At 43.0% G+C, this 25787-nt stretch overlaps 2 protein-coding genes and 1 non-coding gene across 3 annotated transcripts; 2 read left to right on the top strand and 1 right to left on the bottom strand.

Annotated features, from left to right (window-relative positions):
- Nucleotides 1-1296: 1296 nt before the first annotated feature.
- crybb2 (crystallin, beta B2) lies at nucleotides 1297-6614 on the bottom strand. The gene is made up of 6 exons (XM_060931096.1): nucleotides 6478-6614; nucleotides 5964-6051; nucleotides 5758-5876; nucleotides 5474-5606; nucleotides 5233-5375; nucleotides 1297-1545 (listed from the first exon to the last, which is right to left on the bottom strand). Exons 2-6 carry the CDS (start codon nucleotides 6024-6026, stop codon nucleotides 1377-1379), a joined length of 627 nt encoding a protein of 208 aa, XP_060787079.1. The 5' UTR covers nucleotides 6027-6051; nucleotides 6478-6614; the 3' UTR covers nucleotides 1297-1376.
- A 4082-nt stretch (nucleotides 6615-10696) lies between these two features.
- kazald3 (Kazal-type serine peptidase inhibitor domain 3) lies at nucleotides 10697-20404 on the top strand. The gene is made up of 4 exons (XM_060930649.1): nucleotides 10697-11376; nucleotides 15269-15429; nucleotides 15521-15668; nucleotides 19007-20404. The coding sequence occupies exons 1-4, from the start codon at nucleotides 10914-10916 to the stop codon at nucleotides 19090-19092; spliced, it is 858 nt and encodes a 285-aa protein (XP_060786632.1). The 5' UTR covers nucleotides 10697-10913; the 3' UTR covers nucleotides 19093-20404.
- Nucleotides 20405-25150: 4746 nt separating this feature from the next.
- On the top strand, nucleotides 25151-25223 carry trnar-ucg (transfer RNA arginine (anticodon UCG)). The gene has a single exon. It is a non-coding gene; the product is annotated as a tRNA-Arg (tRNA).
- Nucleotides 25224-25787: the final 564 nt, after the last annotated feature.

The following is a 25787-nucleotide window of genomic DNA, read 5'->3' as shown; positions in this document are numbered from 1 at the left end:
TCAGAGTGACATACAGAGGCCACACCTTCTGCCCCTCAGAGTGACATAGAGGCCACACCTTCTGCCCCTCAGAGTGACATACAGAGGCCACACCTTCTCTGAGTGACATAGAGGCCACACCTTCTCTGAGTGACATAGAGGCCACACCTTCTCTGAGTGACATACAGAGGCCACACCTTCTGCCCCTCAGAGTGACATACAGAGGCCACACCTTCTCTCAGAGTGACAGAGGCCACACCTTCTGCCCCTCAGAGTGACATACAGAGGCCATGCCTTCTTCCTTCAGAATGACAGAGGCCACACCTTCTCTCAGAGTGACATACAGAGGCCACGCCTTGTTCTGCCACAGTGCCATGCACAGAGGCCACACCTGCTTCACCAGGACTGATACACAGAGGCCACGCCTTGTTCCCTTCAGAATGACATAAAGGCCACGCCTCCTTCAGTGACCCTGACCGGTACCTAAAGCAGAACTCGGAGTTGTTTTGTTTACTCTCACTGACTTGGTCGCAATCCCACTAATCATTTAAATCACTAAAGACAAAAAACACTTCAGTTCCTAACAGACGGCTTTGTTATTTTTAATAAACTTTGAGCATCTCACACACATTTACAGATTGATTTTTTTTTTTTTTTTTAATAAATCTGAAATAAAAACTCCGTGATTATATGCAGCATTACTCCATTTGGACCTTGTTGTGAAACTGAGTTTGTACAACTGTGTTGTGAAATATAGATTTAAAAAAACACCCAGCATTGTTGTAAAAACCCGGCGGTTACGGTGTGAACTAACCGGATTGTGCTGGTTAACAAACACGCTCTGGTCGAAGAGAAGCGGTTTTGTTTATTGATGATGTAATCGCTACAGTCAGACTGAGATTCAGAGTAAAGTTGAATGTTTCTGTAATAAAAGTGAGGAAGTTGCGAGAACACTCCTGAAGACGCAGCTCCGCCCACACACGCGACGTCACGGCTGTGAATCCTGGATGCCTGAGAGCAGGAAACGTGGCAGATGTATTTAATTAGAGTGTAATTTATTTATATTTTTATTTATTCTTCCGTTATTTGTGCCTTAAAGCGGTAGTGTATTGGGTTCCATGTGGGTTTGGTAACTTTAGGGTTAATGTGTGGTTCATAACGTTCTGGCAGAAACATGCAGAGCGACATGTGCAACTGGTTTGCGTTTATGACCTGGAGGTTGAGGGTTTCTGAAAAAATCACTGAGGAACGTACGACAATCAAAACAGGATCAACTTAGTTCTTGCTGAAATGGAATGAAAGCTCAGAACCGGCTCGTAAAGCAAAGCGGTTTTATTTATTCATGAAGCAGTAGCACACGGAATCATCATCATCGTGAGGAGGATGAGAGAGGAAGTTCAGGTGGAGGTGTGGAAAGCTCCTCTCTGGTGCCACTGCATGTCACGGATCCGTCTGACCGACTGGATCTGCGGCACCTGAGCCCCAAACTCAGAGTTCTCCTTATACTCGCCCTTCTCGAACAGGTACTGGTACCCTCTGTAGCCTGGGTACTGATACGCCACCCAGCTGTGAGAGACACACCAGAGGGAGGGGACAGGAGGGTTTTATTCCTTTTATACCACAGCAATCTGACAACATGAGACTCCATGTATTTATTCAAAAACTGTGTGTTTAGAGTTGTTTAAAGTGATGTAATGCCTTATTGTAATGCTTTAAAATGAATTTATATCATTAGTAACGACCAAAATTAATAAAGCAGGGGGGAAATATTAATTATTTATTTTATTATCAAGCATAAAACTATTGCTAAATCGCAGCGTCCGGATCCTGGAAAAAGGCAGCGTTGTCTCAGGGCTAATCTCACATGACATCATGCGTAGAACCGCGGTTATCTGGGTCATTTCCGTTCATCTGACTCCATGCTTGTTTTTACTTGCTGAAATTAGATATGGTTATCGCAATCTTACAAAAATAATGATGTGAAAGTGCTGTGTCGTGTTTGGATGTTCAAATCCATGTACAGTAGGACATCAGTTCACGAATTTCTGATAAATGAGACTAATCTAAAGTGATAGTGGGTGGGGTTTGTGGAAACGAAGCGGGCAGATTTTGTGTTGCTGGCTACTACTACTAATAATAAATCTGATTCATCAAGTGTTCACCACCACCAGAACGACCACATGGGAATTACTGGAGCAAAAAAGAAACCCATTGATTTAATAAATGACATTTGATTCCCCGGGAGGAGGCCCCGGGGAAGACGCAGGACACGCTGGAGGGACTATGTCTCTCGGCTGGCCTGGGAACGCCTCGGTGTTCTTCCCGAGGAGCTGGCCGAGGTGTCTGGGGAAAGGGAAGTTTGGGCTTCCATGCTCAGACTGCTGCCTCCGCGACCTGGTCCCGGATAAAGCGGAACAAGACGAGACGAAATGAGACATTTGATCTGACGTGGACAGTTGGTCGATTCCCCTATTATCGCCGACTTCATATTTTCTTTCAGTAATTACACTGAATAAGTACATCTTAAAGATTATATCTCATCTCATCTCATTATCTGTAGCCGCTTTATCCTGTTCTACAGGGTCGCAGGTGAGCTGGATCCTATCCCAGCTGACTACGGGCGAAAGGCGGGGTTCACCCTGGACAAGTCGCCAGGTCATCACAGGGCTGACACATAGACACAGACAACCATTCACACTCACATTCACACCTACGCTCAATTTAGAGTCACCAGTTAACCTAACCTGCATGTCTTTGGACTGTGGGGGAAACCGGAGCACCCGGAGGAAACCCACGCGGACACGGGGAGAACATGCAAACTCCGCACAGAAAGGCCCTCGCCGGCCACGGGGCTCGAACCCAGGACCTTCTTGCTGTGAGGTGACAGCGCTAACCACTACACCACTGTGCCGCCCCATACATGTAAATATTTTCCCGATATTTTGCAGCAGCCAGCTTAGAATAAAAATCCACAAACCTATCTGTGTTTCCGATTCTCTCTGGCTGGTGGTGCGCTATCAGCGCTGAACGGGACTGTCGTGAACTGGTAGTTTCTCATCTTGGGGGCTCAAAAAGAAAACCATCTACTCCAGAATATCCTTGATAATCATCTGCCTCTTTATCCGACATATAAGAATCCCAATCACACTCCGAATTCTCTCCAAGGCATGGTTCCATATCGAGACTGGTCTAACCACTGCTGCACCCGGGAACAAACCTCATACCCGGATTGTTACGTGTGATGCCACACAGCCCTTCAGGATCTTCTGGTTCAGTCTCGGCAGATTCCGTAAAAATTGGCTGAACTTATTGATTTTCCATCAATTTATAGCTTTTTGGATCAGCTCGGGTTTGAAAACACACGGTCAATCAACATAATGATTGTTGCTTGGTACAAGGAAAACAGTGGAGTTCAGGGACATTAAATTCACTTTAATGCTCACAAACCGAGTTTCTGTTCTCACTTATGTTAAAGCAGCTCTCGCCAAAAAACCCAAAAACAAACCACTAACATGACATGCAGCTTTTCACGTTCATCAGAAAGTTCAACACATGACTTAGCGTTCCTTATTAAAGAAGAAGAAACCTTTATTCGTCACATGCACACTTCAAGCACAGTGAAATTCATCCTCTGCATTTAACCCATCTGAAGCAGTGAACACACACACACACACTCAGAGCAGTGGGCAGCCACACCAGAGCGCCCAGGGAGCAGTCAGGGTACTTCAGCCCAAGGCCGCCCCACGTTAACCTAACTGCATGTCTTTGGACTGTGGGGGAAACCGGAGCACCCGGAGGAAACCCACGCGGACACGGGGAGAACATGCAAACTCCACACAGAAAGGCCCTCGCCGGCCACGGGGCTCGAACCCGGACCTTCTTGCTGTGAGGCGACAGCGCTAACCACTACACCACCGTGCTGCCCAGGAGCATTCAGTAAACAGGTTGAGATTCTCGATGTTGTCAGTCAGGGTGGCGCCAAGGGGGTGGCCAGTGGTGGCCAAGGCCACCCTAAATTAATGTCTGGCCACCCCTCCGGCCACCCCAACACCACTTTGTCGGCAACTTTTTTGTGGAACTATGTCTGTATGCAGTTGTTCCCATACGGACACAATTCAACAGCGTGCTCTCAACCCAGTAGTGCTACACGGAGCAGCGCTCTCACGGGGGCTTTGTTCACGAACACCGGAATACCTGAAATATAAAATAATTGATAGTGCGTATGAAAAAGGCTTTGGACGAAATGTCTTAACTATTGGATGAAGTGTCCTGATCCCCTCGTCTCCTCGCTGTACTAAGCCTCAGAGTTTCCTCTTTCTGAATCACAGACGGAATTCTAAAAAATTGGAACGTGCCACGGTCACGGGTATAAGTACTTATAAGTGCCTTCTCATATATAGTGTATGTAAATTTTTTCATTGTTGTGTGAGCTTTATCACCAATTAAAAAGGCACAATTTTCACAACTGTTTAAGGTTTTTTTTTAACCAGCTTAGTAATACATTTAAAAGCTTATTATGCAGGTCTTTATGATGTAATTCTGCATGGAGTCACTGCCCGATGCCCAAATTAACGAGTGAGTGACCAAGAAACACCACGAGACCTACAGCGAGTCGCCACATACACTACCGTTCAAAAGTTTGGGGTCACTTTGAAATGTGCTTATTTTTGAAAGAAAAGCACTGTTCTTTTCAATGAAGATCACTTTAAACTAATCAGAAATCCACTCTATACATTGCTAATGTGCTAAATGACTATTCTAGCTGCAAATGTCTGGTTTTTGGTGCAATATCTCCATAGGTGTATAGAGGCCCATTTCCAGCAACTCTCACTCCAGTGTTCTAATGGTACAATGTGTTTGCTCATTGCCTCAGAAGGCTAATGGATGATTAGAAAACCCTTGTACAATCATGTTAGCACAGCTGAAAACAGTTGAGCTCTTTAGAGAAGCTATAAAACTGACCTTCCTTTGAGCAGATTGAGTTTCTGGAGCATCACATTTGTGGGGTCGATTAAATGCTCAAAATGGCCAGAAAAATGTCTCGACTATATTTTCTATTCATTTTACAACTTATGGTGGGAAATAAAAGTGTGACTTTTCATGGAAAACACAAAATTGACCCCAAACTTTTGAACGGTAGTGTAGAAAAAATAAGAAGATCTCAGGTTATGTTCCACCCCTGTGTGAACAACAGTCTCAGTCTGGCCACCCCAAGAAAAATTGTCTGGCTCCGCCACTGGTGTCGGTACTTACGTGCCGCTCTGCACTCGGACTGAGGAAACCTTCTCCTGGTAGCCGTGAGCGTGGAAGCTCGGCACGTCGTCGTCTATGATCTCGATCTTCTTGCCTGCGAAGTTGGGATTCTCGTACAGCACGATCTTGTGCTCCTGGCTGTCCTGAACCGAGCCAGAATGGAGAGACGTGGTGTGAAAAGTAACGCTGTGAAAGCGGAGTGAAAAATCTGAATCGTGTCATTTTGGTGGACGTTATTTACCACTTTGATGGGGCGGAAGGAGAAGATGCAGTCATTGCGCCGGCTGTTGGTCCAGGCATCCCAGCGAGGATACTCGCCCTTCTCCAGCACGAACTGCTCACCCTTACAGCCGGGCTGCTCGTACCCCACCCACCTACACACACACACACACACACAGCAACAACAACTTCAACCCTTTCAGGATTGTCTTTTTCCCCCCTCACCTTCTTACCTGAGAAGTTGTAATAATGCTGACATTTTTGTTTTGCATAATCAGTCTATCTCCAACACACACACACACTCACGGTCCACACAGCACCAGTATCGAGCCCACTTTCTCCACACCCGCCTCTTGCAGGTTGTTACAGATCCCAGTCAGCTCATGGCAGTGACCTTGGAAGTTCTCCTGGTCGTAGATGATCAGCTGAAAGGCGCCACGAGAATAAACAATCAGTTTTCCGTTGATGATGTGTAATAAAATAAATCAGAGACACAGCGATGTGTGTGACACCTTGAAAGTGCTGGATGGAGGATTCTGTTGTTTGGTTGTAGGGTTCTGTTGTTCGGTTGCCATAGTGATCCAGGAGGGGTGCGACGAGCTTTAAAACAGAGGTTTCATTTCACACACACTGATGCATAAAACAGTGGAATAAGTAAAGAATACATTTTCTTCGAATGAGTTTTATTCCACCACAGCAGTGACTGTTACAAAGCGCTGACACTGGAGACTCCTTCCACACAGGATAAAAAAAAAAAATCAATGTTTCCTGACAGAAAACTTCACCGTGTCTGTTTTTTTTAAATAAATCTGTGTAATGTCAATGTTGTGTTCGCTGTACACGTCCCTGTGAATGAGCTGTTACTATGGAAACCATAACGAACCAGTGCATTGATACGACCCTGTGACGTGCAGCTGCACTACTGTCGGGGCTGCTGCTATAGAGAATGAATCAATGCCTCCTGATGCTGTGTGTGTGTGTATGTGTGTGTGTGTGTGTGCGTGTGTGTGTGTGGTGGTCTCTTACCAGCTCCGGAGTGTTGGCTGTCACTGTCGGGGCCCATGAGGCCGGTTATATAGACGAGCTCCCTGAGCTGGAACCCGTCCCAGAACCCGTCTGTGTTCAGAACACACTCGTAATCCGGGTCGAACAGGAGGCTGTGTGTCTGCAGGCTGCTGAAGGAAAAGGTGCCAGAACATTCTCTCAGATCAACGCCCCTCCAAACCTCCCGCTTCTGTTTAATGCCCCTGCAGAGTTATTTCATTAGGTGTCATTTTGGCCCAGAAGCCCTTTGTTCATTATCCCATGATTCAGCAGCAGCTGTGCCAAGAGTCTGAGATTCACAATGGGACCAGACATGTGGGGGGAGGGGGAGGGGGAGAGAGACAGACAGACAGACAGATGGGGGAGAGAGACAGATGGAGAGGGGGAGAGATTTACAATTTTTTTTACATTTTTATTTTACAATTATTTTATTGATTTCTTTAGAGATGGGGGACAGACAGACAGACAGACAGACAGAGGAGAAGGAGGGAGGGGGGAGAGAGAGACAGACAGATGGGGAGAGAATGACAGAGAAACATGGGGAGAGAGAGACAGCTAAAAAGAGACTAACAGAAGTGGGGGAGAGAGACAGATAGAGAGACAGACAGACAGGGAGAGAGAGACAGATGGGAAGAGAGAGATTGATTTACAAATTTTTATTTTATTGATTTCTTTAGAGATGAGAGAGAGAGATTTACATTTTGTAATAATCTGTACTGTTCTCCTCTTCAGTGTGTCAATGTGGATTAGATCAGAGATTAGATCAGAGATTAGATCAGATCAGATGCTCCCTGTTTATTTTTTCTCCCTGAGCGCTGCTGATGTTCTGAAGGAGGTAATGAAGATGATAAACTGAGAAAAGCAGAATTTTGTTGAACCTCTGAAGCTTTAAGTCTCCAGTTCACATGGATGCAGGTTTTAATCCCCAGGTTTCTGACGCAGTGTTCGATGTTTTCAGCTCAAAACAAATTAATCCCTGAATTCATTTCTCCTTCTCTGGAACGTGTGTGTGTGTGTGTGTGTCAGTTCAGAAATCTGCAACTGCTGTGGAAATAAAACACACACACACACAGTTTAAATCACACATTCAGCTGTATTCTGTGGGTTTCATGTTCCTACACTGTGCTCTTTTCCTTCCACACACAGCATCGAGAAATCAGTGAAAAGGAACGAGGTTTAAACTCTACAGAGACATTTTACAGGTTTTCCTTTAGGCCAAAAACAAGAAAGAAAAGAAACAGAAAACAGCAATTTATGTTTAAAAAATTAATTGCTTCACTGCTGCTGTTACTTTAATGAATAAAGATAAATGAATAGAAGAATGAATCTAAAAATTAATTCTATTTTATTTGTGTTGTGACATCAGCTTTCAGATTTCACCACACACACACACACACACAGAGAGAGAGAGGGGGGCTACATCCACATGACAACGGCAACGAGATTTTTTTTTAAAAATATTGCGTCCACATCACTGTAAAAAAATCCGTTGTTTGTACGGAAAAACACTGGCAGCTGTGGTTGCCAGAATAATCCTGTTAAAAATACAGTGCAATGTAAACAACATTACAGAATAACTTGTACATTTCACTGGGATTCCATGTACAATTAATGATAACTAAATGTACATTTTACAGGTATTCAATGTACAATAATCAATACATAGCTGTTAATTTTACGGATATTCATTGTACAATAAACAATGATTGCATGAACATTTCACCGGGATTCAATGTAAAATGATGGTTACAAGCAATGATCTACTAGACAGATATTTTATATGATTTAGAGTTTTACGAAATGTGCCTGAGAGCCTCTACTGACATTTTTTTTATTTTTTTAACAGGGCAATGATGTAATTTTAACTATCACATTCTGTTTTAGTATTACAGTTTGTCTGTGTTTAAGCTACGACAATTTGTAAATTCTACAAAAAAATATGATCAATTCAACATATTCTTACTGTTAAATTAACAGTGGTATTTGGTTAGGAGTTTTACAGTATATTGATGTAAATTACACACTGCTTCATTGTTTTTGTATTTAGAGTTTTTTATGTCATGATTTTACATAAATTCACTGTTAATTCTACAGATATTTTTTACAGTGTGGGCAATGGATCAGTAAAATATCAGGTACATATGGCAACGCGACGCTTGCTGAAAATGATGCAATACACATGCCACACCTCTACGTGCGCTGTAAGACGGTCCCATCAGAGACACCAGAACAATAGAAGAAGTAGGACGCATGCGCATAACTGCGCATGCGCACAGTGACTATCCCTGTCACTATCACACGCACACACTTTCTCACTCCCTATCCTATGGATATAGTCCCTTTAAATCACATGCTCGTTTTTGAATGGAGACGCGGAAAGAGGAATGAATGGGGGTAGATGGAAGCCGGTACGCCAACATTCTGATATCCTGCAGAATTCTTTAATGGTCCGGAATAAATTGAATGCTACACATTGATGGATTAATTTGTTCTTCTACGCCCTTTTTGAGGAATGTATTGTCGGACTTAAACCAACATCTGAAGAGGTGAGATCGCTCCTTTTTTTCCCTATTTTTGCTGGCGGGATTGACTCTGCCCTAAGGGCTATTCTCTCTCTCTCTCTCTCTCTCTCTCTCTCTCTCTCACTTTGCACCATTACACAATAAATATTCACAGTGAAAATATTTTGTAAGCGCGTTTCATGAACCAAGTTATAGGATTTGTTGACAACTCGCATCGAGTTTGTTACACTTCTACCCGGCGTGAAGCACACGTGGTTGTGATGTCATCATAAACAAATCCGTTCTACTCATCCAGACGACTTCGCAACGGCTCCGTTGCCAGATTTTTTCACTCTGGAACCCGTTCTCAAAAGATTTCGTTTTGGGGCACCCAAAACACCGGTGCCATGTGGACGCCAGGCCGAAATGATAAACAATTTTATCAGATTCACCTGAATCCGTTGCCGTGTGGACAGGGCCAGAGTCTTTCGACTGGTTCATATAACATATAACACACGCTGACAGCAATTTACTAACCATCATCACTTTTTATTTTTTTTCCATACTTTTTATCCCTTTAGAGTTACATTTCATGTTCATGTGAAGCAAATGAGTTCTTGTTGTCATTTATGTTACAGCAGCTGTAAACAGTTGTTTCCTCACCAGCCTCTCTTTCTATCTTTATTCTTTCTGCTGAGGTTAAAAAGAGAAACAAAAACATGCAGCAAGAAAACACGAAGCAGTGTGAGCTCCTGAACATGCTGGAGTTTTTCCTCTGACACTGGAGACTCCTTCATAAACACCATCAACACATTTCTCCTCCCAGAGACCTTCAGCACATCAGCACTGACACACACACACACACACACACACACACACACACTCTGATCAACCTGTAAACCAGCTGCACTACAGGCAGAGCATTTTTTAAGGATTTTCCACTAGGAGACCTGGGCAAGGTCTGGGCAATACAATCACAGGCCCCGGAGTCCATGCGGCTGCACCGCTGCGGCATATTCTGTGATGCAAAATGGTTCACCAATCACCATCCAGACAAACACACTACAGTGACTACACAGCTATCAAGAGCAATTACCAAGCACAAATGTGATGTCAAAGACACTCAGAGTTACACAGTAATGACATCGGATTCTGACATCAGCCATCTCAGTAACCAAATTTTAGTTTTGTTTTTCTTAACCGACATGATCTTGTGTGTATATCTTATAAATTACAGCTGATTGAACCAAATGATAAGACATAACTTGGTTTAAAATTTGGTTTCCCAGTGAAGCTGGTTTGGCATTGACTAGGAGACCAAATCTGGCCACTGGGAGACCATTTGGTCTCAGTAACTGTGTTAAAAAATGTCAGAGCTGCTCTTACAGAAAACTCAGCACCTTCTGACCAATCACAGTCCAGAGTTCCAGTAAACGTTCCTGTTGTAAATAAACTCTATTTTATTCTTAGACTCTGGGTTTGTGGAAATCCAGCTGTGCGCCGCGCGTGCGTGTTGTTCCGCCCTGTAAGAGTTAATTAGGCAGTGCAGATGTTAATGAAAGAGTGCGGGTTTTACTGTGTGTCATGAAGGAAGCTATAGATAGAAGTGAGGCGCTTGTGGGGACTCGAACTTGTTTATTTGTCCTCCAGATGGTTCACATTCTCAGGAAGGTGTGAGAGCCGCAGCAGGAGTGAGTCGGGTCTCTCTCTCTCCCCTCCCTCTCTAAGTGTGTGTGTGTGTGTGTGTGTGTGTGTGATGTGCTGTGACACACAGGGGCCCCGGAGCTCCTCCACACTCCTCCAGTCCACGCGTCAGGGTTCGGGTTCTCCTCGGCGCGCGCTCACGTCTCGACCCTGTTACTGGTCTCCTCTGTTCTTTGTTTTGCTTTCCCTGATCCTCTGGACCTTTCCCGCGCCATGCTGCTGCTGCTCCTTATGGTTCTGCTTCCACCTGGTGAAAGTTTTCCGTCCTACGAGGCGGAGGATGAGTTCGATGCCCTGTATGACTCCGGCGCTTTGGAGGAGCTGGAGGGCAGGAACGCGAGCGCCGTGTGTGAGCAGTGCGTCCCGGAGCTGTGTCCCCCGACCCGGGGCTGCAGGGCGGGGCTCGTCCGGGACTCCTGCGGCTGCTGCTCCGAGTGCGGGAACCTGGAGGGACAGCCGTGTGACCCCGGGGACAGGAACCTCTACTACGGGCTGTGTGGAGAGGGGCTGGAGTGTCGGAGCGACGCGCCGGAGGACGGAGAGCCGCAGTGTGTGTGCGCGTCCCAGGAGCCTGTGTGCGGGTCAGATGAACACACTTACATGAACCTCTGCAAGTTCAGAGAAGCTGCCTTCTCCAAACCGGGACTGACCTCGAGCCGCGGGCCCTGCAGCACCGGTATGGGTTCGGCAGGTTCTGCCTTCTAGCTGCTCCATATCCAGAACTGCGCAGAACGCACGCGCGTAATCCACATTGCACACTTAACTCTGGGGATTAGAACCCAACACATACAGACTGCGTGTTCATGCTTTCAGTGAGGAGCACTCTTACAGAACCCATACAGGGGAGAGCGGGGACGAGTTTGTGTAGATTGTGTGAAATTCTTTGCAGGTCACATCTCATTTCACACTGCATGACAGAGTGTTCACTGCCCTCTGAGCATTACTGTTTACAGGGAGACATCTCATTATCTCTAGCTGCTTTATCCTGTTCTGACTACGGGCGAGCAGGATAAAGCGGCTGGAGATAATGAGAACATTCACACCTACGGTCAATTTAGAGTCACCAGTTAACCTAACCTGCATGTCTTTGGACTGTGGGGGAAACCGGAGCACCCGGAGGAAACCCACGCGGACACGGGGAGAACATGCAAACTCCACACAGAAAGGCCCTCGCCGACCACGGGGCTCGAACCCAGGACCTTCTTGCTGTGAGGCGACAGCGCTAACCACTACACCACCATGCCGCCCTACAGGGAGTCATAATCGATCAATCAATCAATCATAGCTTTATTTATCTTCAATATGTACAATAAGTCAAAGACTCGTAACAAATACATTCGGAATAATAAAAGACCTGAGACATTGAGAGGAGACATTGGACATTATATTTGGAGACATGGGACATATTGGGGGAGATATGGGACAAAAATAAAATCCCTAGCTCAATCCTACATGTTTAATTTTTATTTATTATCAAAACTTGTACCAGGTTCTGGGTTCAAACTCCACAACAGACGAGGACTTTTCTGTGTGGAGTTTACATGTTCTCCTCGTGTCTCTGTGGGTTTCCTCAGGGTGCTCTGGTTTCCTCCCACAGGCCAAAGACATGTAGATTCAGGAAAATCCCCAGCTGCTGGGGTTACACAAGCCGGCGTAGACTTAGTGCCAGGTTCAAACCCAGATAGACTGGGGAGGGTTACATCAGGAAGGGGATCCGGTGTAAAACCTATGTCAAATCAAATACACGGAACAGATCCACCATGGCGACCCCTAAAGAGACAGGAAGCAGCCGAAAGATGAAGATCAAAACTTGTCCCATATGAACTGTACGAACACACAGTGGCGGTACAGCGATAAAAAAAATGTCCATTTGACAAAATGTCAAAACCTGACGAGACTAAACAGGTCCATTCTCAAGAAGGAATGAAATCAGATTAATCCTCATGCAGGGACACGCCCACATTTTAAAACAGTGTTATATTTGTAAACCACAAGAACAAATCTGTAACATGATGAACTGTCCCAACTCTCCCCATCTGGACTTTTTGAAAAAATAAAAACAAGAAAAACCCTTACCTGTTTCCCCCCAGAATGTAAGTGTAATAAATAATCCTATATCTGGTAACTCGAGGCTACAGACTTTAATTCTGAACGAATCCCCGATTCTCCAGCGTCCGTTACACCAGAGAATGGAGGAGGAGGAGAAAGTGTCAGTTGATAAAATATCGAACTGCAGAAATCGAACTGCAGAGTCCAGCTTCGGCTCCAAAGGAAGGAGGTCACGCTCAGGGGGACATCGAACTTCTGATTCATCTAAAACCTGATTGGGTGAAATTCATTCATGGATTTATGGGAATACAAACGGTCCCAGGTCTCCCCTGTCCTGAGTTTCCCCACTCTCCTCTAATACACAGCTCTGTTTGGAGTCACTGAGTGTTTTATTCCTCTTATACCACAGCAAACATTTATTACGCCAAATCACAACACGTCATCACAGCTTTTATCCATTTATAATCACATTTAATGATCTTTAAAGGGGAACTGAAGGCAATTTTTTATCAAAATTCTATTTATCTCATTTTATTAAATATAGGAATGCATGTTTGATCGCTATTTTGTCGCTGCTATAGCAAGTTCTGAGTGTGTGAGATATGCTCTGTAATAGATCAGTCCATATGTCAAAGCAATGGCTGTAAACGAGATTGGTTGAGACCTGTGCGAGACATCGTAGGACGGAAGTAAAACGTACAGCGGAAATCAAAGTGACCAACATCTGCCAATGTTCCCTGTGTCCGAAATCGTTCACTCGTTCACTACTCCCTACTCCCTATATAGGGAATTACTATATAGAGGACTGTATAGTGAGCTCATCGGTAAAGTGTAAAAACGCTTTCAGACACGAGTCCGTCGCGCTGGTATTTACGTCATTACTGTCGCATGATTAAAACGTGCCGGATCAGTCGGCTGGTGGGTTTCAAAATAATAAATACATGCGTGTGTTTATGTGATAAATCCATATTATACTGAGCGCATTTCACACATTAATCAATACAAAGTCCCTGCAGCTTTCAGTTCTTTTAAATCAAGGCTGAATCCTTTCTTCTTCGACGCTGCCTTTTATTAAATCACATTTCAGACTCTTAATTTGATTTCTTTCAGCGCGACCGCAATGCATGATGGGATATATTGCTTTGGTTAGTGATCATCGTTGTACACTACTTTTCGTGATGCATTGTGGGATACTTTGAGTGCACTATATAGGGTGTAAATAATCCTCACTAAGGTTTTGGACAGCACTACAAAATGGCGTCCTCACTATACAGTGCCCTATATAGTGATTAGGGAGTGATTTCGGACACGAGTTGTTAAAAGACGCGCACGCCATCTTTCGAATGCTGATGTAATCAAGCCGGAAGTTTTGTTTGTTTTGATAGCAATCAGGAAAGTTTGAAAAAAGTAGGCAGTAATCGTCATTTAAACTCGTTTTTGTGCAATATTTCATTTGGAAAACAGTTTTCAAAATGGCGGCACTGACACCTGACTGACACTTCACGTTTCGAAGTCTCGCACAAGTCTCGTGAAGATCGCGCAGATAAGCGACGCCTGCCGTGGACCAAACGAACTAAATTCAACACGGCTAAAAACCGAATAGGCCGATAAGTATAACATTTAATTGCGATTAGTTGCCAATACGAATCACGATATAAGGTTACTAAAACCCAAAACGTAATTGAATAACACGCTAATTAAGAAATAAAGCAAGTTTAAAAATGACTTCAATTCCCCTTTAAAACAGGTCAGTTCCTGTTATCACTTATGTTCCAGCTGTTATATACTCAGCCCCTAACCAGTCGCTTTATTTTATTAAAAAAATAAAAAGAAAAAGAATCGCAGCTTGGTGTGTTTCCAAGAAACTGCAAAAAAAAAAGTGTAAACTCCTCCGTCCTGAATCTGTTCCAGCTTTCGCTCTGACACTGGAGACTCCTTCCATAAACATCACATAAAGACATTTCTCCTTACGGAAAACATCAACAATTACACTTTTTTAATCCATGTATGTGTTGCGTCCGTCCACTGTACAATGAGCTGTTACTATAGAAACGGAAATCTACCGTCACAGCAGCTGTTATAGAAAATGAAACACCTTCTGATCAGAATTAATGGAATAGATGAGTTTCTTCTGTTTTTTCTTTTCTTTTTCATGACTAATCCCGGTGTGTCAGCCTTCTCAACCGATTAATAGACAATTCAGGATTTTTTTACACTATCGTTCTTTACTTGGTTGTTTTTTTTTGGTCCCCATGTCCATACGGCTTATGCGTTCTCTTACAAATGTTTTCGTCTTGTGAACCTTTTAACTGCCTGTTTGGGAATTTCGGACTTTCTGGAGCCTGTAATTTTCCTGCTGGCTTTAAAGGGGAGATTTATGACCTTTGAAGAACTGCAATGCAATCAGACTTACACAAGTGGCTCTTGAGCTTTACTGACAGGAAATAGTTTCTGAACATGATCCCTCATCTGATCCCTTGCTCTCTTTCTTCTCTCTTTTTTTTAATCTTTCTCTGAAGTTCCTGTCATCAAAGTTCCTCCCCGTGACTTGGTGAACGTGACCGGCAGCAGTGCAGTGTTTTTGTGCGAGGTCTTCGCCTTCCCTATGGCGCTGGTGGAATGGAGGAAAGAAGGAAATGAGGTTGTTTTGCCTGGAGATGATCCTCATATATCTGTGCAGGTTAATGTTTGTGCATATAATCTGGGATGTGAACTATGTTTATACGTATGTTTATATATATATACACACTCACATATCCCTTGTCCTGTAGTCCAGAGGAGGTCCTCAGAAGTATGAGCTCTCGAGTTGGCTCCAGATTGAGGACGCGACTCGGGCAGATTCGGGGACTTACAGATGCATCGCCAAGAACGTCCTGGGCAACGTCTCAGCCACTGCAGTGCTCGGGATCCTGCCTCCAGGTAACAGGCGACCACATAAACACCGACATTTCATTCACTCAGTGTTTTTCAGAGAAAAATTGCATTTTGTAAAGAAATTCTTCAGTTCCACTTGATGTGACACATGACCAAGTTAATTCCTCTGTGACCAAAGACAGCTTTAACGTCTGAACGTTTGACTAAAATCCGACAGAGCACATCTGAATACTCGTACCACATAATCCGTAGGGTGTCTGGATACCCAGTAGGAATTTAATATTAATATCAGGCAAACGGTAACCTATGTGATCTACAACATCGGCTGAAATTTTGACTCATGCAAATGTCCTGTACTAAACTATCCCCAAGAAGAAGGATTCCTCTGGGAAAAACAGAAATAAGATGGCGGACCGAAGCAAAGCCAGATGTTCCAGCGTCCACTGGAGATCTCTGGTAATGTACTGTACAAATGCAAATATCAGGAACAGTTTAACATTTCTGTTACAGTTTTACATTTTCAAGGCATCGTTGGTATTCATCATCTGTGAACATCCGGGTCAAAGGACAGGTACGGTAAGATAGTTTTGGTGTACTGCACGTCCCAACCGTGTCCTTATTAGTGCTTGCTCGTACGGTAACAGTCATACATAGGAGTAGGAACTTAACTAACATTAGTGTTTACTGAGTGTGTATTCAGATTCAGCCAGAGAGTCATCGTTGCTCCAACTCTTATTTAAAAGCCACTACGAGGACGACGGGATCAAATATTTAACAGTTATTCCAGGAAATCGAGTCGTACATGAGCTGAGAGCCGACGAGGCGCGTAGCACCGAGGTTGAGTGGAAGCACTGTTTTATTCTCTCCACATTCACTAGATTTTGAGAAACAGAGCATTTTAATTTTTTTGCAAATTCAATAAATAAAAACTTTATACAAAACGTCCAACAAAATCATTTCCGCTTAGAATGTAAACAAACCGGCGAAATGACAGGAGCTACTTGTGAAAAATGTGATAATAATAATAATAATAATTCTTGAAAAATTAAAAAAGATACGTTCTTACCATCAAATACTTTCATTCTATATTTTGTTGCTTTTTTTGCATTTTTGGGGTTTTCTTCTTTTTCTTCTTCTTTAGGGTTGTTTTGTCGGTTAGCAAACCAACCTAAAGGTGCATTAGCACCACCAACTGGGCTGGAGTGTGGAACAGGAGCTCCTGGGGGGGATTATATTCTTTTAGCTATTTATGTCCTCAGTTGGTTCAGCAACACGATCCACCATTTTGTTTTCTCTACTCATGGTATATGAGCTGATAGCCTAGTAGTAGAGTAACCAATCAGAGTGCGCGATTGCTCATATCCACTGAATGTGGAGAGAATAAGACCAAATTCACATGGTAGTGACGACGGAGAAACAAACAAATAGCACCAGTGGACAAAAAACAACCCTATTCTCTTTTTACCTCAAGCTGACTTTAACTTCAAGACCGACCCATGATACACTCTACAGTAGTGTCCTCTTTGACCCAGACACAAATGGCTCCAAACCCTTCTTCTTCTTTTTCTGCTTCTTCTTCTTCTTCCTTTCAGGGTTTTTCTCCCAGAATAACTTTTCTACTGATAGTTTATTATCCCGAGTGTTTGTTTGTGTTTATGAGAGCCTGTTTCCAGCAGGCTGAGTGGTGATCTAATCACAGTCGAATCATCTCATCTTCCTTAATCACAGGTTTGTCAGTAGAGGCTCATCATCGTAGCTATAATGTCTGAGATTGGCATAATCTCAGCCATGATCAGTGTGACATTTAACCCTTTGATGCAAAACATATGCACACCCCTTCTAATGCACAACATGGGTCAAAAATGACCTGCATTCATTTTCCAGGTTATTTCATGCTGATTGAGTTTTTCTTTGCTCTATCTTTTGAAATCAATTTATTTTATGATTGAATATTCCAAATATTCTTTGAATATCTTGTTTTTAATTACCACAAATCTCATCTCATCTCTCATCATCTGTAGCTGCTTTATCCTGTTCTACAGGGTCGCAGGCAAGCTGGATCCTATCCCAGCTGACTACGGGCGAAAGGCGGGGTTCACCCTGGACAAGTCGCCAGGTCATCACAGGGCTGACACATAGACACAGACAACCATTCACACTCACATTCACACCTACGCTCAATTTAGAGTCACCAGTTAACCTAACCTGCATGTCTTTGGACTGTGGGGGAAACCGGAGCACCCGGAGGAAACCCACGCGGACACGGGGAGAACATGCAAACTCCGCACAGAAAGGCCCTCGCCGGCCACGGGGCTCGAACCCAGACCTTCTTGCTGTGAGGTGACAGTGCTAACCACTACACCATCGTGCCACCCTTACCACAAATCATTAATTTAATTTTTTCTTTCCTACTTTATGAACAAAAATACTTTTTATATTACAACACATGGGTCATCCAAGTGTGATTTAAATTAAATGTCTTAATACTATAATAATAATTTGTTTCAAGTAATTACTTTAGCAGTGAATGGGGCCAGTTATTTATTTATTTATTAACTATGTCGTTAGCTAAGCCAACTACAATAAAATTAGCTAACTAAAGTAGAATATGTCGACAGCTCGGTAGCTAATAATAATTACTGTAACTTTCTGACAAGTAATCTACTCACTCTCAAGGGAACCTAAACACAATCCATTTTTTTGTAAGGTAATGTTAGAACAATTGAAAAACATTACTTACATGTATGAGATGGGCAAAGGGCGCCGTGCTGAGCTGTGAAATGTCTGACACAAGCACAATTCACAGTTCCCACCAAACGCTGGAGTAAATGCATGCGGGTCGGTTCTGACCCATGTGTGTAAACTTGATGTAGAATTACAAAAGCTGTGCTTGTTCATAACTTAAGAAAGGAAAAATAAAAATGATGATTTGTGCTAAACAAAAACAAGATATTTACTGCATATTTGGAAAAGTAAATGACGAAATGAATGTATTTCAAAAGTAGATCATAGAAACACTCAGCCATACATGAAATAACCTGGAAAATGAATGCAGGTCGTTTTTGACCCATGTTGTGCATTAGAAGGGTAGTGATACAAAAAGGGTTTTTATTCAAAAAGTAAGAAAGGAAAAAATAAAATAAGGATGTATGATGATCAAAAACAAGTTAATTGAGGAATACCTTGAATACTGAATGATGGAATTAATTTATTGCAAAGATATAGAAGATAAAAACTCAGCCGGGTCACTTTTGACCCATGTTTTGCATCAAAGGGTTAATAATCTTAAAACATCGCTCAAATCATGCAGTGTAGAAATACCCTCCTTTTTTTTTTTTTAACTAAGATGTGATCTAAAAAACAGTGTTGGATTTTTTTCCTAGATGAGATGTCTGCTTTTTTAGAAGAAAGCATGAAAGAGTTGATGGGATACGATCCAATCACAGACTATGACGGAGACTACTACTGAACTGCTTTTGAACTGAAACACTTCCTCAACAAAAGACTTGAAAAGATCTACTTGAAGACCAAAACAGCCTCCTGTGTCTGGGAGAGACTCGATATCTGGAGCTACAGACTAAAAGAACACAGAGAGAGAGAGAGAGAGAGAGAAAACATGCAGCAGTCCAGTGAAATGAAAGAGACATCACTGATGGATGTAAAACATCTGCGATGGAGGGTTTAATTAGAGCATGATGGAGGATGAATATTTCTTTTGTTTTAACTGCTGCTCGTTATATATTTCCTCTTGTGATGTCGGCTATAAATATAAATGCTTCTGAACAGGAACCTCGGAGAACGTTCCAGATGTACTGTAACTCTTTGTTGAGTCTCTAATTTCATGTGTCCTTTGAAGGCCAAGTTTGGAACATTTCCCTTTCTGGAGTTTATATAGTTTTCCATATGCGGCGTCCCTCTGTGTGTATGCATGGATGTTGGTTTGATTCCCAGAGGGTGGAGCGTTGTCCACAGCTGGATTTCTTTAAAAACATCTGTCTTAAAGCCTGTGAATTTCTTTTAAATTTCTTTTAAGGTGCGATCATTAACATTTTCAATAAAAACTATGATTATGGACAAAATCCTGACATACTGTACTTTGGCCTTGTAATATTTCCGACTGGTTCGAGTTCCACTCTCAGATGAAAAGGCTGTGGAAAGTGAGATCTTTCTTTGTTTTTTAGCTTTGATTCAGACTAGCTATATACCCTCACTGACCACTTTAATAGGGACGTGTTGTTGATTGTAAGATCTCTGTTCTTGGCTGCAGGAGTGGAGCCCAGTGTGTTCTTCTGTTCTGCTGTTGCATGCTGAGATGCTTTTCTGCTCATCACGGTTGTAAAGAGTGATTATATGAGTTACTATATCCTTCCTGGCAGCTTGAACTGCTCACTCTGTCCATTTTCTGATCTCTGACCCTCTCTTATCAACAAGGCGTTTGTTTCCACCCACAGAACTGTCGCTCACTCACTCAGTGTTTTTTGTTTTCCGCACCATTCTGTGTAAACTCTAGAGACTGTTGTGTGTGAAAACCCCAGGAGATCAGCAGCTTCTGAAATACTCAAACCAGTCCATCTGGATCAAACCAACACCCATACCACAGTGAGAGAAAGTCACACTTCACTGTGAGATCACAATTTTTCCCGTTCTGATGTTTGAACATTGTGAACATTAACTGAAACTTTTGATTTGTATCTGTGGGATTTGATGCATCAAGGGATCGGCTGATGTAGGTGTATAGGTGTTTCTAATAAAGTGGCCAGCGAGTGTATGCCTATTTATTATCATGTGTATGCTATTCAGTATCTTGCTTCACTTTTATGTACTTATTAGCTCATCCGGCCGGCAGGTGATGAGTTTATGACATCATGTGTAATCCGTCTGTCGTCCGGCATCGTCCACATTTCATGAAAATCGCTTCTTCTCTCTCAATTCTTCACTGATTTTTATTCTTTTTGGCAGGAAGGTTGGTCTACCTGGGGTGCATATGGATTTTACCCAAATTTGCATAATTACAATTAATAATGAAGATATTAAGTAATTAAGCCCTAATGAGCAGTTTCAACACAAATCGCTTCTTCTCGGTCAATTCCTCGCCGTTTTGGATTCTTTCTGGTAAATAGGTCGGTATTCCTAGGGTGGATATTGCTTCTATATATAGCTTGTATATAGTGTATATAGCTTGCAACATTTATTGCGCAAGGTGGCCCACTTTAGATCGTTCCTTCTGGACTAGACGGGGCCGGAGTGAGCTACGCCCTCAGTGACGGTCTCGTTATTATATAAAGAGGCCATTTTTACTTTGAGAAACTTTCATGTTCAGGTTCACATAAACACATTGCAGTATGTTCAGCAGTACAGAATGTCCATTTATGAGTACTTTTATACCTTACTATTGTTTTAATTACAATAAAAGCATAAAACATTGGTTTTGTTCATATGTCCTTTGTGAAATATTTTATGTGGTAATCAGACCATAACCAGGTTAAAGAAAAGCTCAGTAGGCCAGTTTTATAGCTAGTCTCGATGCAGTATCAAAGGAACAATGTTCATGCTGCGTCTTTCCAGGCGGATAAGAGTTCTACACTCTTGTGAGACCCTGGACTCCCTTTTTTTCCTCCAAGATTTTGCTTAGAACCATAGGGTTAACTCGCTTCTATGGAATCATTTCATTCCTTTCCACTTTCTGTCAGACTTGTTTAAAAAACAGGAGAAGTCTTTGGGGGATTGGAAGAGAGCCCAGAAGCAGGAGCAGGGGGCTTCCCTCTTTTCCTAAACCAGCCATTAACGTCCTGCATTGAAAAGACATTACTGGCAAAAAGAGGAGTTCAGGTCACCTCCACGTCTGCATTAAAACGAACAAAGCAGTGAATGAACGATTCGATTGTGTCCTGTTGGAAACAGCTGAAGATAAAATTAAACAACATGTTAAAGTGGAATGTAAATTCAATCTGTTTTCTGTTCACACTGAACATTCCATGGAATCACAAGCAACTACCACACGAAGTATTTCTGTAGAACTCATGGTGCCACATGGTAGCCTTTGGGAAATACCTCCAGACTCTCCAGGAGATCAGGTTCTCAGGAAGTCTGAATAAAGGTTCCTACTTCCAGACATTACTTTCTTTACACTGGTGATTTCATGTCTTTCAAAGAACAGATCAAATCCATTAACCAGGAGTTAGAACAAGGTCCGATAAAGGAGGCTAATATTCAGACATTCCTCCGAACCTCAAAATAAGAAAAAACAATCGCATGCTATGTAAAAGCCACTTGAGGCAAAGACTTCAAACTGCTTCAAATCCAGTGAGGAATGTGGAGACAGTTCAACTATTGTTTGTCGTTAATTTGTTACATGCCATTTATTTATACTGAAGCACACTAAGAAACAAACTGCAAAATCCCAATGTGGTTTTGATTTAAACAATTTTAAGCAACATTAAAGATTGTGAAACTAAAACTGGGTCGTCATTGGATCTTCCAGCAGGACAATGATCCGACGCATACAGTGCCCTCCACAATTATCCCCCCCCCGTAAAGATTAGTAAAATGGGTGAGAAAAAAATCCACCTTTTGGTGAAGTCACTTCATCTCACACTGACAAAAATGAGAAAATCCAACTTTTAATTGAAATAAATTTATTCAGAGAAAAACAAATCCCTCATCAAGAAATAATTATTTTCCACAAAAACACATGTGCCACTATTATTGGCACCCCTGTATTTAATACTTTGTGCAACCTCCCTTTGCCAGTAAAACAGCACTGAGTCTCTCCTGTAGCATTTTATAAGGCTGGAGATCCAGAGCAGGGCATCTGAGACCGTTCCTCTTTACACAATCTCTCCAGATCGTCCAGGGTCCTCGGCCCTCTCTTGTCCAGTCTCCTCTTCAGCTCCGCCCACAAGTTTTCAATGGGGTTCAGGTCAGGGGACTGAGATGGCCAGGGCAGAAGCTTGATTCTGTGGTCAGCTAAGCATTTTTGTGTTGATTTGGACATATGCTTCAGATCATTGTCCTGCTGGAAGATCCAATGATGACCCAGTTTTAGTTTCCTGGCAGAGGAGCCAGATTTTGATTTAAAATGTTCTGGTATGGGCGGCACGGTGGTGTAGTGGTTAGCGCTGCCACCTCACAGCAAGAAGGTCCTGGGTTCGAGCCCCGTGGCCGGCGAGGGCCTTTCTGTGTGGAGTTTGCATGTTCTCCCCGTGTCCGTGTGGGTTTCCTCCGGGTGCTCCGGTTTCCCCCACAGTCCAAAGACATGCAGGTTAGGTTAACTGGTGACTCTAAATTGAGCGTAGGTGTGAATGTGAGTGTGAATGGTTGTCTGTGTCTATGTGTCAGCCCTGTGATGACCTGGCGACTTGTCCAGGGTGAACCCCGCCTTTCACCCGTAGTCAGCTGGGATAGGATCCAGCTCGCCTCTGACCCTGTAGAAGGATAAAGCGGCTACAGATAATGAGATGAATGAATGAGATGTTCTGGTATTTCATGGAGTCCATGATGCCATGGACCCTAACAAAGTTTCCAGGGGCTTTGGAGGAAAAACTGCCCCAAAACATCACAGAACTTCCACCATATTTTACAGTCGGGATTGGGTTCTTTTCATTATAGCTATCTTTCTTTTTATGCCAAACCCACTGCGAGTCTTTATTGCCAAAAAGCTCCACTTTTGTTTCATCAGACCACAGAATACAGTTCCAGCAAAAGCTGTAGTAGCATTTCACAAACTTCAGGTGCTTACATTTGTGGTTAACTGAACAAAAAAGCTTTTTTTTCAGGCAAACCTTCCAAACAATCTGTTGGCACTGGGGTTGGTGTCTGATGGTGCTTTTGGAGACTTGGAAACCACAAGATTTTACTTTTTCTCATAATTCACCAACAGTTATCCTTGGGGATTTTTATTTTTGCCTCTCTTACCCTCCTCACTGTACATGGGGGCAAAATAAACTTCAGTCCTCTTCCAGGCAGATTTCTAACAGTTCCAGCTGGTGTCCAATTTTTTTTTTTTTTTATTATTGCTCTAACAGTAGAAATGGATATTTTCAGGCAAGTCATTTTTTTAAAATCACCATTCCCTGAATTATGAAGGTTAACACACTTCTCCCTCATTTGGTTTGTGTATTCTCTTATCTTTCCCATGTTGATGGATGACTAAGGGAATTTGGCCTCTGTGTCACCTCATATTTGTTCCCCAGTTTATCAGGAAGTCATGGATTACAGCTTGAAAGTTCCTACACACTCCAATCAACTAAGAAATACTGTACAATTTAAATGGGAAACATTCTTCAGTTACATTGGGTTCACTATCATTTCCAGGGTGCCAATAATAGTGGCACATGTATTCTTGTTGAAAATTGTTATTTCTTGACGAGGAATTTGTTTTTCTCGAAATAAATTTGTTTCAATTAAAGCTTGGATTTTTCTCATTTTTTTTTCAGTGTGAGATGAAGCGACTTCACCGAAAGGTGGATCTTTTTCTGACCCTTTTTAGTCATCTTTTCAAGGGGTGCCAATAATTGTGGAGGGTACTGTATGTCCAAATCAACACAAAAATGGTTCACTCAGCACAGAATCAAGCTTCTGCCCTGGCCATCTCAGTCCCCTGAGCCGAACCCCAGTGAAACCCTGTGGGCGGAGCTGAAGAGGAGAGAGCACAAGAGAGGGTCGAGGACCCTGGATGATCTGGAGAGATTGTGGAAAGAGGAATGGGCTCAGATGCCCTGCTCTGGATCTCCAACCTTATAAAATGTTTATAGGATACCTGGCCTTGTTAATCAGGACCAGGGAGCAGACAAGCAGGCGAAACCAACTGAATCATACCACAGATTCCACCAGACTGAGATTGTGTCTGTTCCATGAGCTACACAAAAATGGAGAAACCCTCAGAAAGAGTTATTAGTAATTAATAACCCGATTAACAAAAAAATAACTGTTGTGATACTTTGTTGCTTTCCAGTTCCTGCTGGAAAATGTCTGAAGAATTGCTGTGAATGTGGAAAATCAATCTGAAAGTGTTCGTGATCGTTTCTATCACATGTGTGAGCAAGAGAATATCAAAGCGTATCTAAAAACTAGTTGGGGTAATTGATAATGCATCAGCTTCTGGATCTTTATAGCGTCTGCGAGAAACCGTTGAAAGGGTAGCTGTGAATATGAAACCATGAAATCACTATGAAACCATTTGTTCAAGCACCTACAGGAGGAGGAGGGAGGTTCAGGATGTGACTGCATGGTGCAACGAGAACAATCTCATCTTGAATGTCGACAAGACCAAAGAGATCATCACTGACTTTCAGACAAAAAAGGCCATCCACTCCCCACTCATAGATCACCTGTTGAGATTCCTGGATTCCTCTGTCACAAGGAGTCTGAACACCACCAGCATCCTCAAGAAGACGCAGCAGTTTTCATGTTTGCACTGATGTTGGACTTGCAATCAGTCAATCAATCTGAAACCATTTTCTCAAGTGTCTTGTGTGTATGTGGGCCTGAAAACCATGTAAATGGACCTGGAAGCATTGGTTTACACTGGCCCAGTGGCCTAATGGATAAGGCATCAGCCTTCGGAGCTGAGGATTGTGGGTTCAAGTCCCACCTGGGTCAGTTTGCCAGCAGTGAGTAAAGACTTTAGTTTAAAAGGGCATCCAGATGTTTACCTTATCCTGCTGGTCTTGGTCACCTTGAAAAACTGGTAATTTCATAAATCCAGCTCACCAACCTGGACCTTCTACTGTTTGCATCCTGACACAACAGATCAGTGGATGATGCCATCTCTTTAACTCTTCACACTGCTCTGGAACACAGTTGACAAAAGAACACTTGTGTGAGGAAGCCGTTCACAGACCACAGCTCTGTGTTGAATGCTGTTGTTCCAAACAAGCTGGTGACTAGGCCAGATCTAATCCAACCAGCCTCAAACAGTGAGAATTGGGAATCCAGAACCTCAGCACTGGTGTGCCCCAAGGCTGCTGCCTCAGCCCCCGTTGTACCACTCCTGACTGTCCTGCAAAATTCAGAGCCAACAGCCTAATAAAACTGTCTGAGGACACCACGGTCATAGGCCTTATCAGTGACGACAACGAGAGTACCTACAGGAGAGAGGTTCAGGATCGGACTGTGTGGTGCAACAAGAATAATCTCTCCTTGAATGTCCACAAGACCAAAGAG

The sequence above is a fragment of the Neoarius graeffei genome, chromosome 10 (genome assembly GCF_027579695.1).
Source record: "Neoarius graeffei isolate fNeoGra1 chromosome 10, fNeoGra1.pri, whole genome shotgun sequence".
Lineage (NCBI taxonomy): Eukaryota > Metazoa > Chordata > Actinopteri > Siluriformes > Ariidae > Neoarius > Neoarius graeffei.
The sequence above is the reverse complement of the archived record's forward strand: the minus strand, read 5'-3'. Positions and strand labels throughout refer to the sequence as shown.

Excerpts from the sequence above, each read along its gene's own strand:
- crybb2 (XM_060931096.1), bottom strand. The coding sequence starts at position 6,026 with ATGGCAACCGAACAACAGAACCCTACAACCAAACAACAGAATCCTCCA. Across the intron at positions 5,877-5,963 it reads CTCCATCCAGCACTTTCAAG|CTGATCATCTACGACCAGGA; the intron begins GTGTCACACACA and ends GGCGCCTTTCAG. Across the intron at positions 1,546-5,232 it reads GTCCGAGTGCAGAGCGGCAC|CTGGGTGGCGTATCAGTACC; the intron begins GTAAGTACCGAC and ends TGTCTCTCACAG.
- kazald3 (XM_060930649.1), top strand. The coding sequence starts at position 10,914 with ATGCTGCTGCTGCTCCTTATGGTTCTGCTTCCACCTGGTGAAAGTTTT. Across the intron at positions 11,377-15,268 it reads CCGCGGGCCCTGCAGCACCG|TTCCTGTCATCAAAGTTCCT; the intron begins GTATGGGTTCGG and ends CTTTCTCTGAAG. Across the intron at positions 15,669-19,006 it reads GCTCGGGATCCTGCCTCCAG|ATGAGATGTCTGCTTTTTTA; the intron begins GTAACAGGCGAC and ends TTTTTTTCCTAG.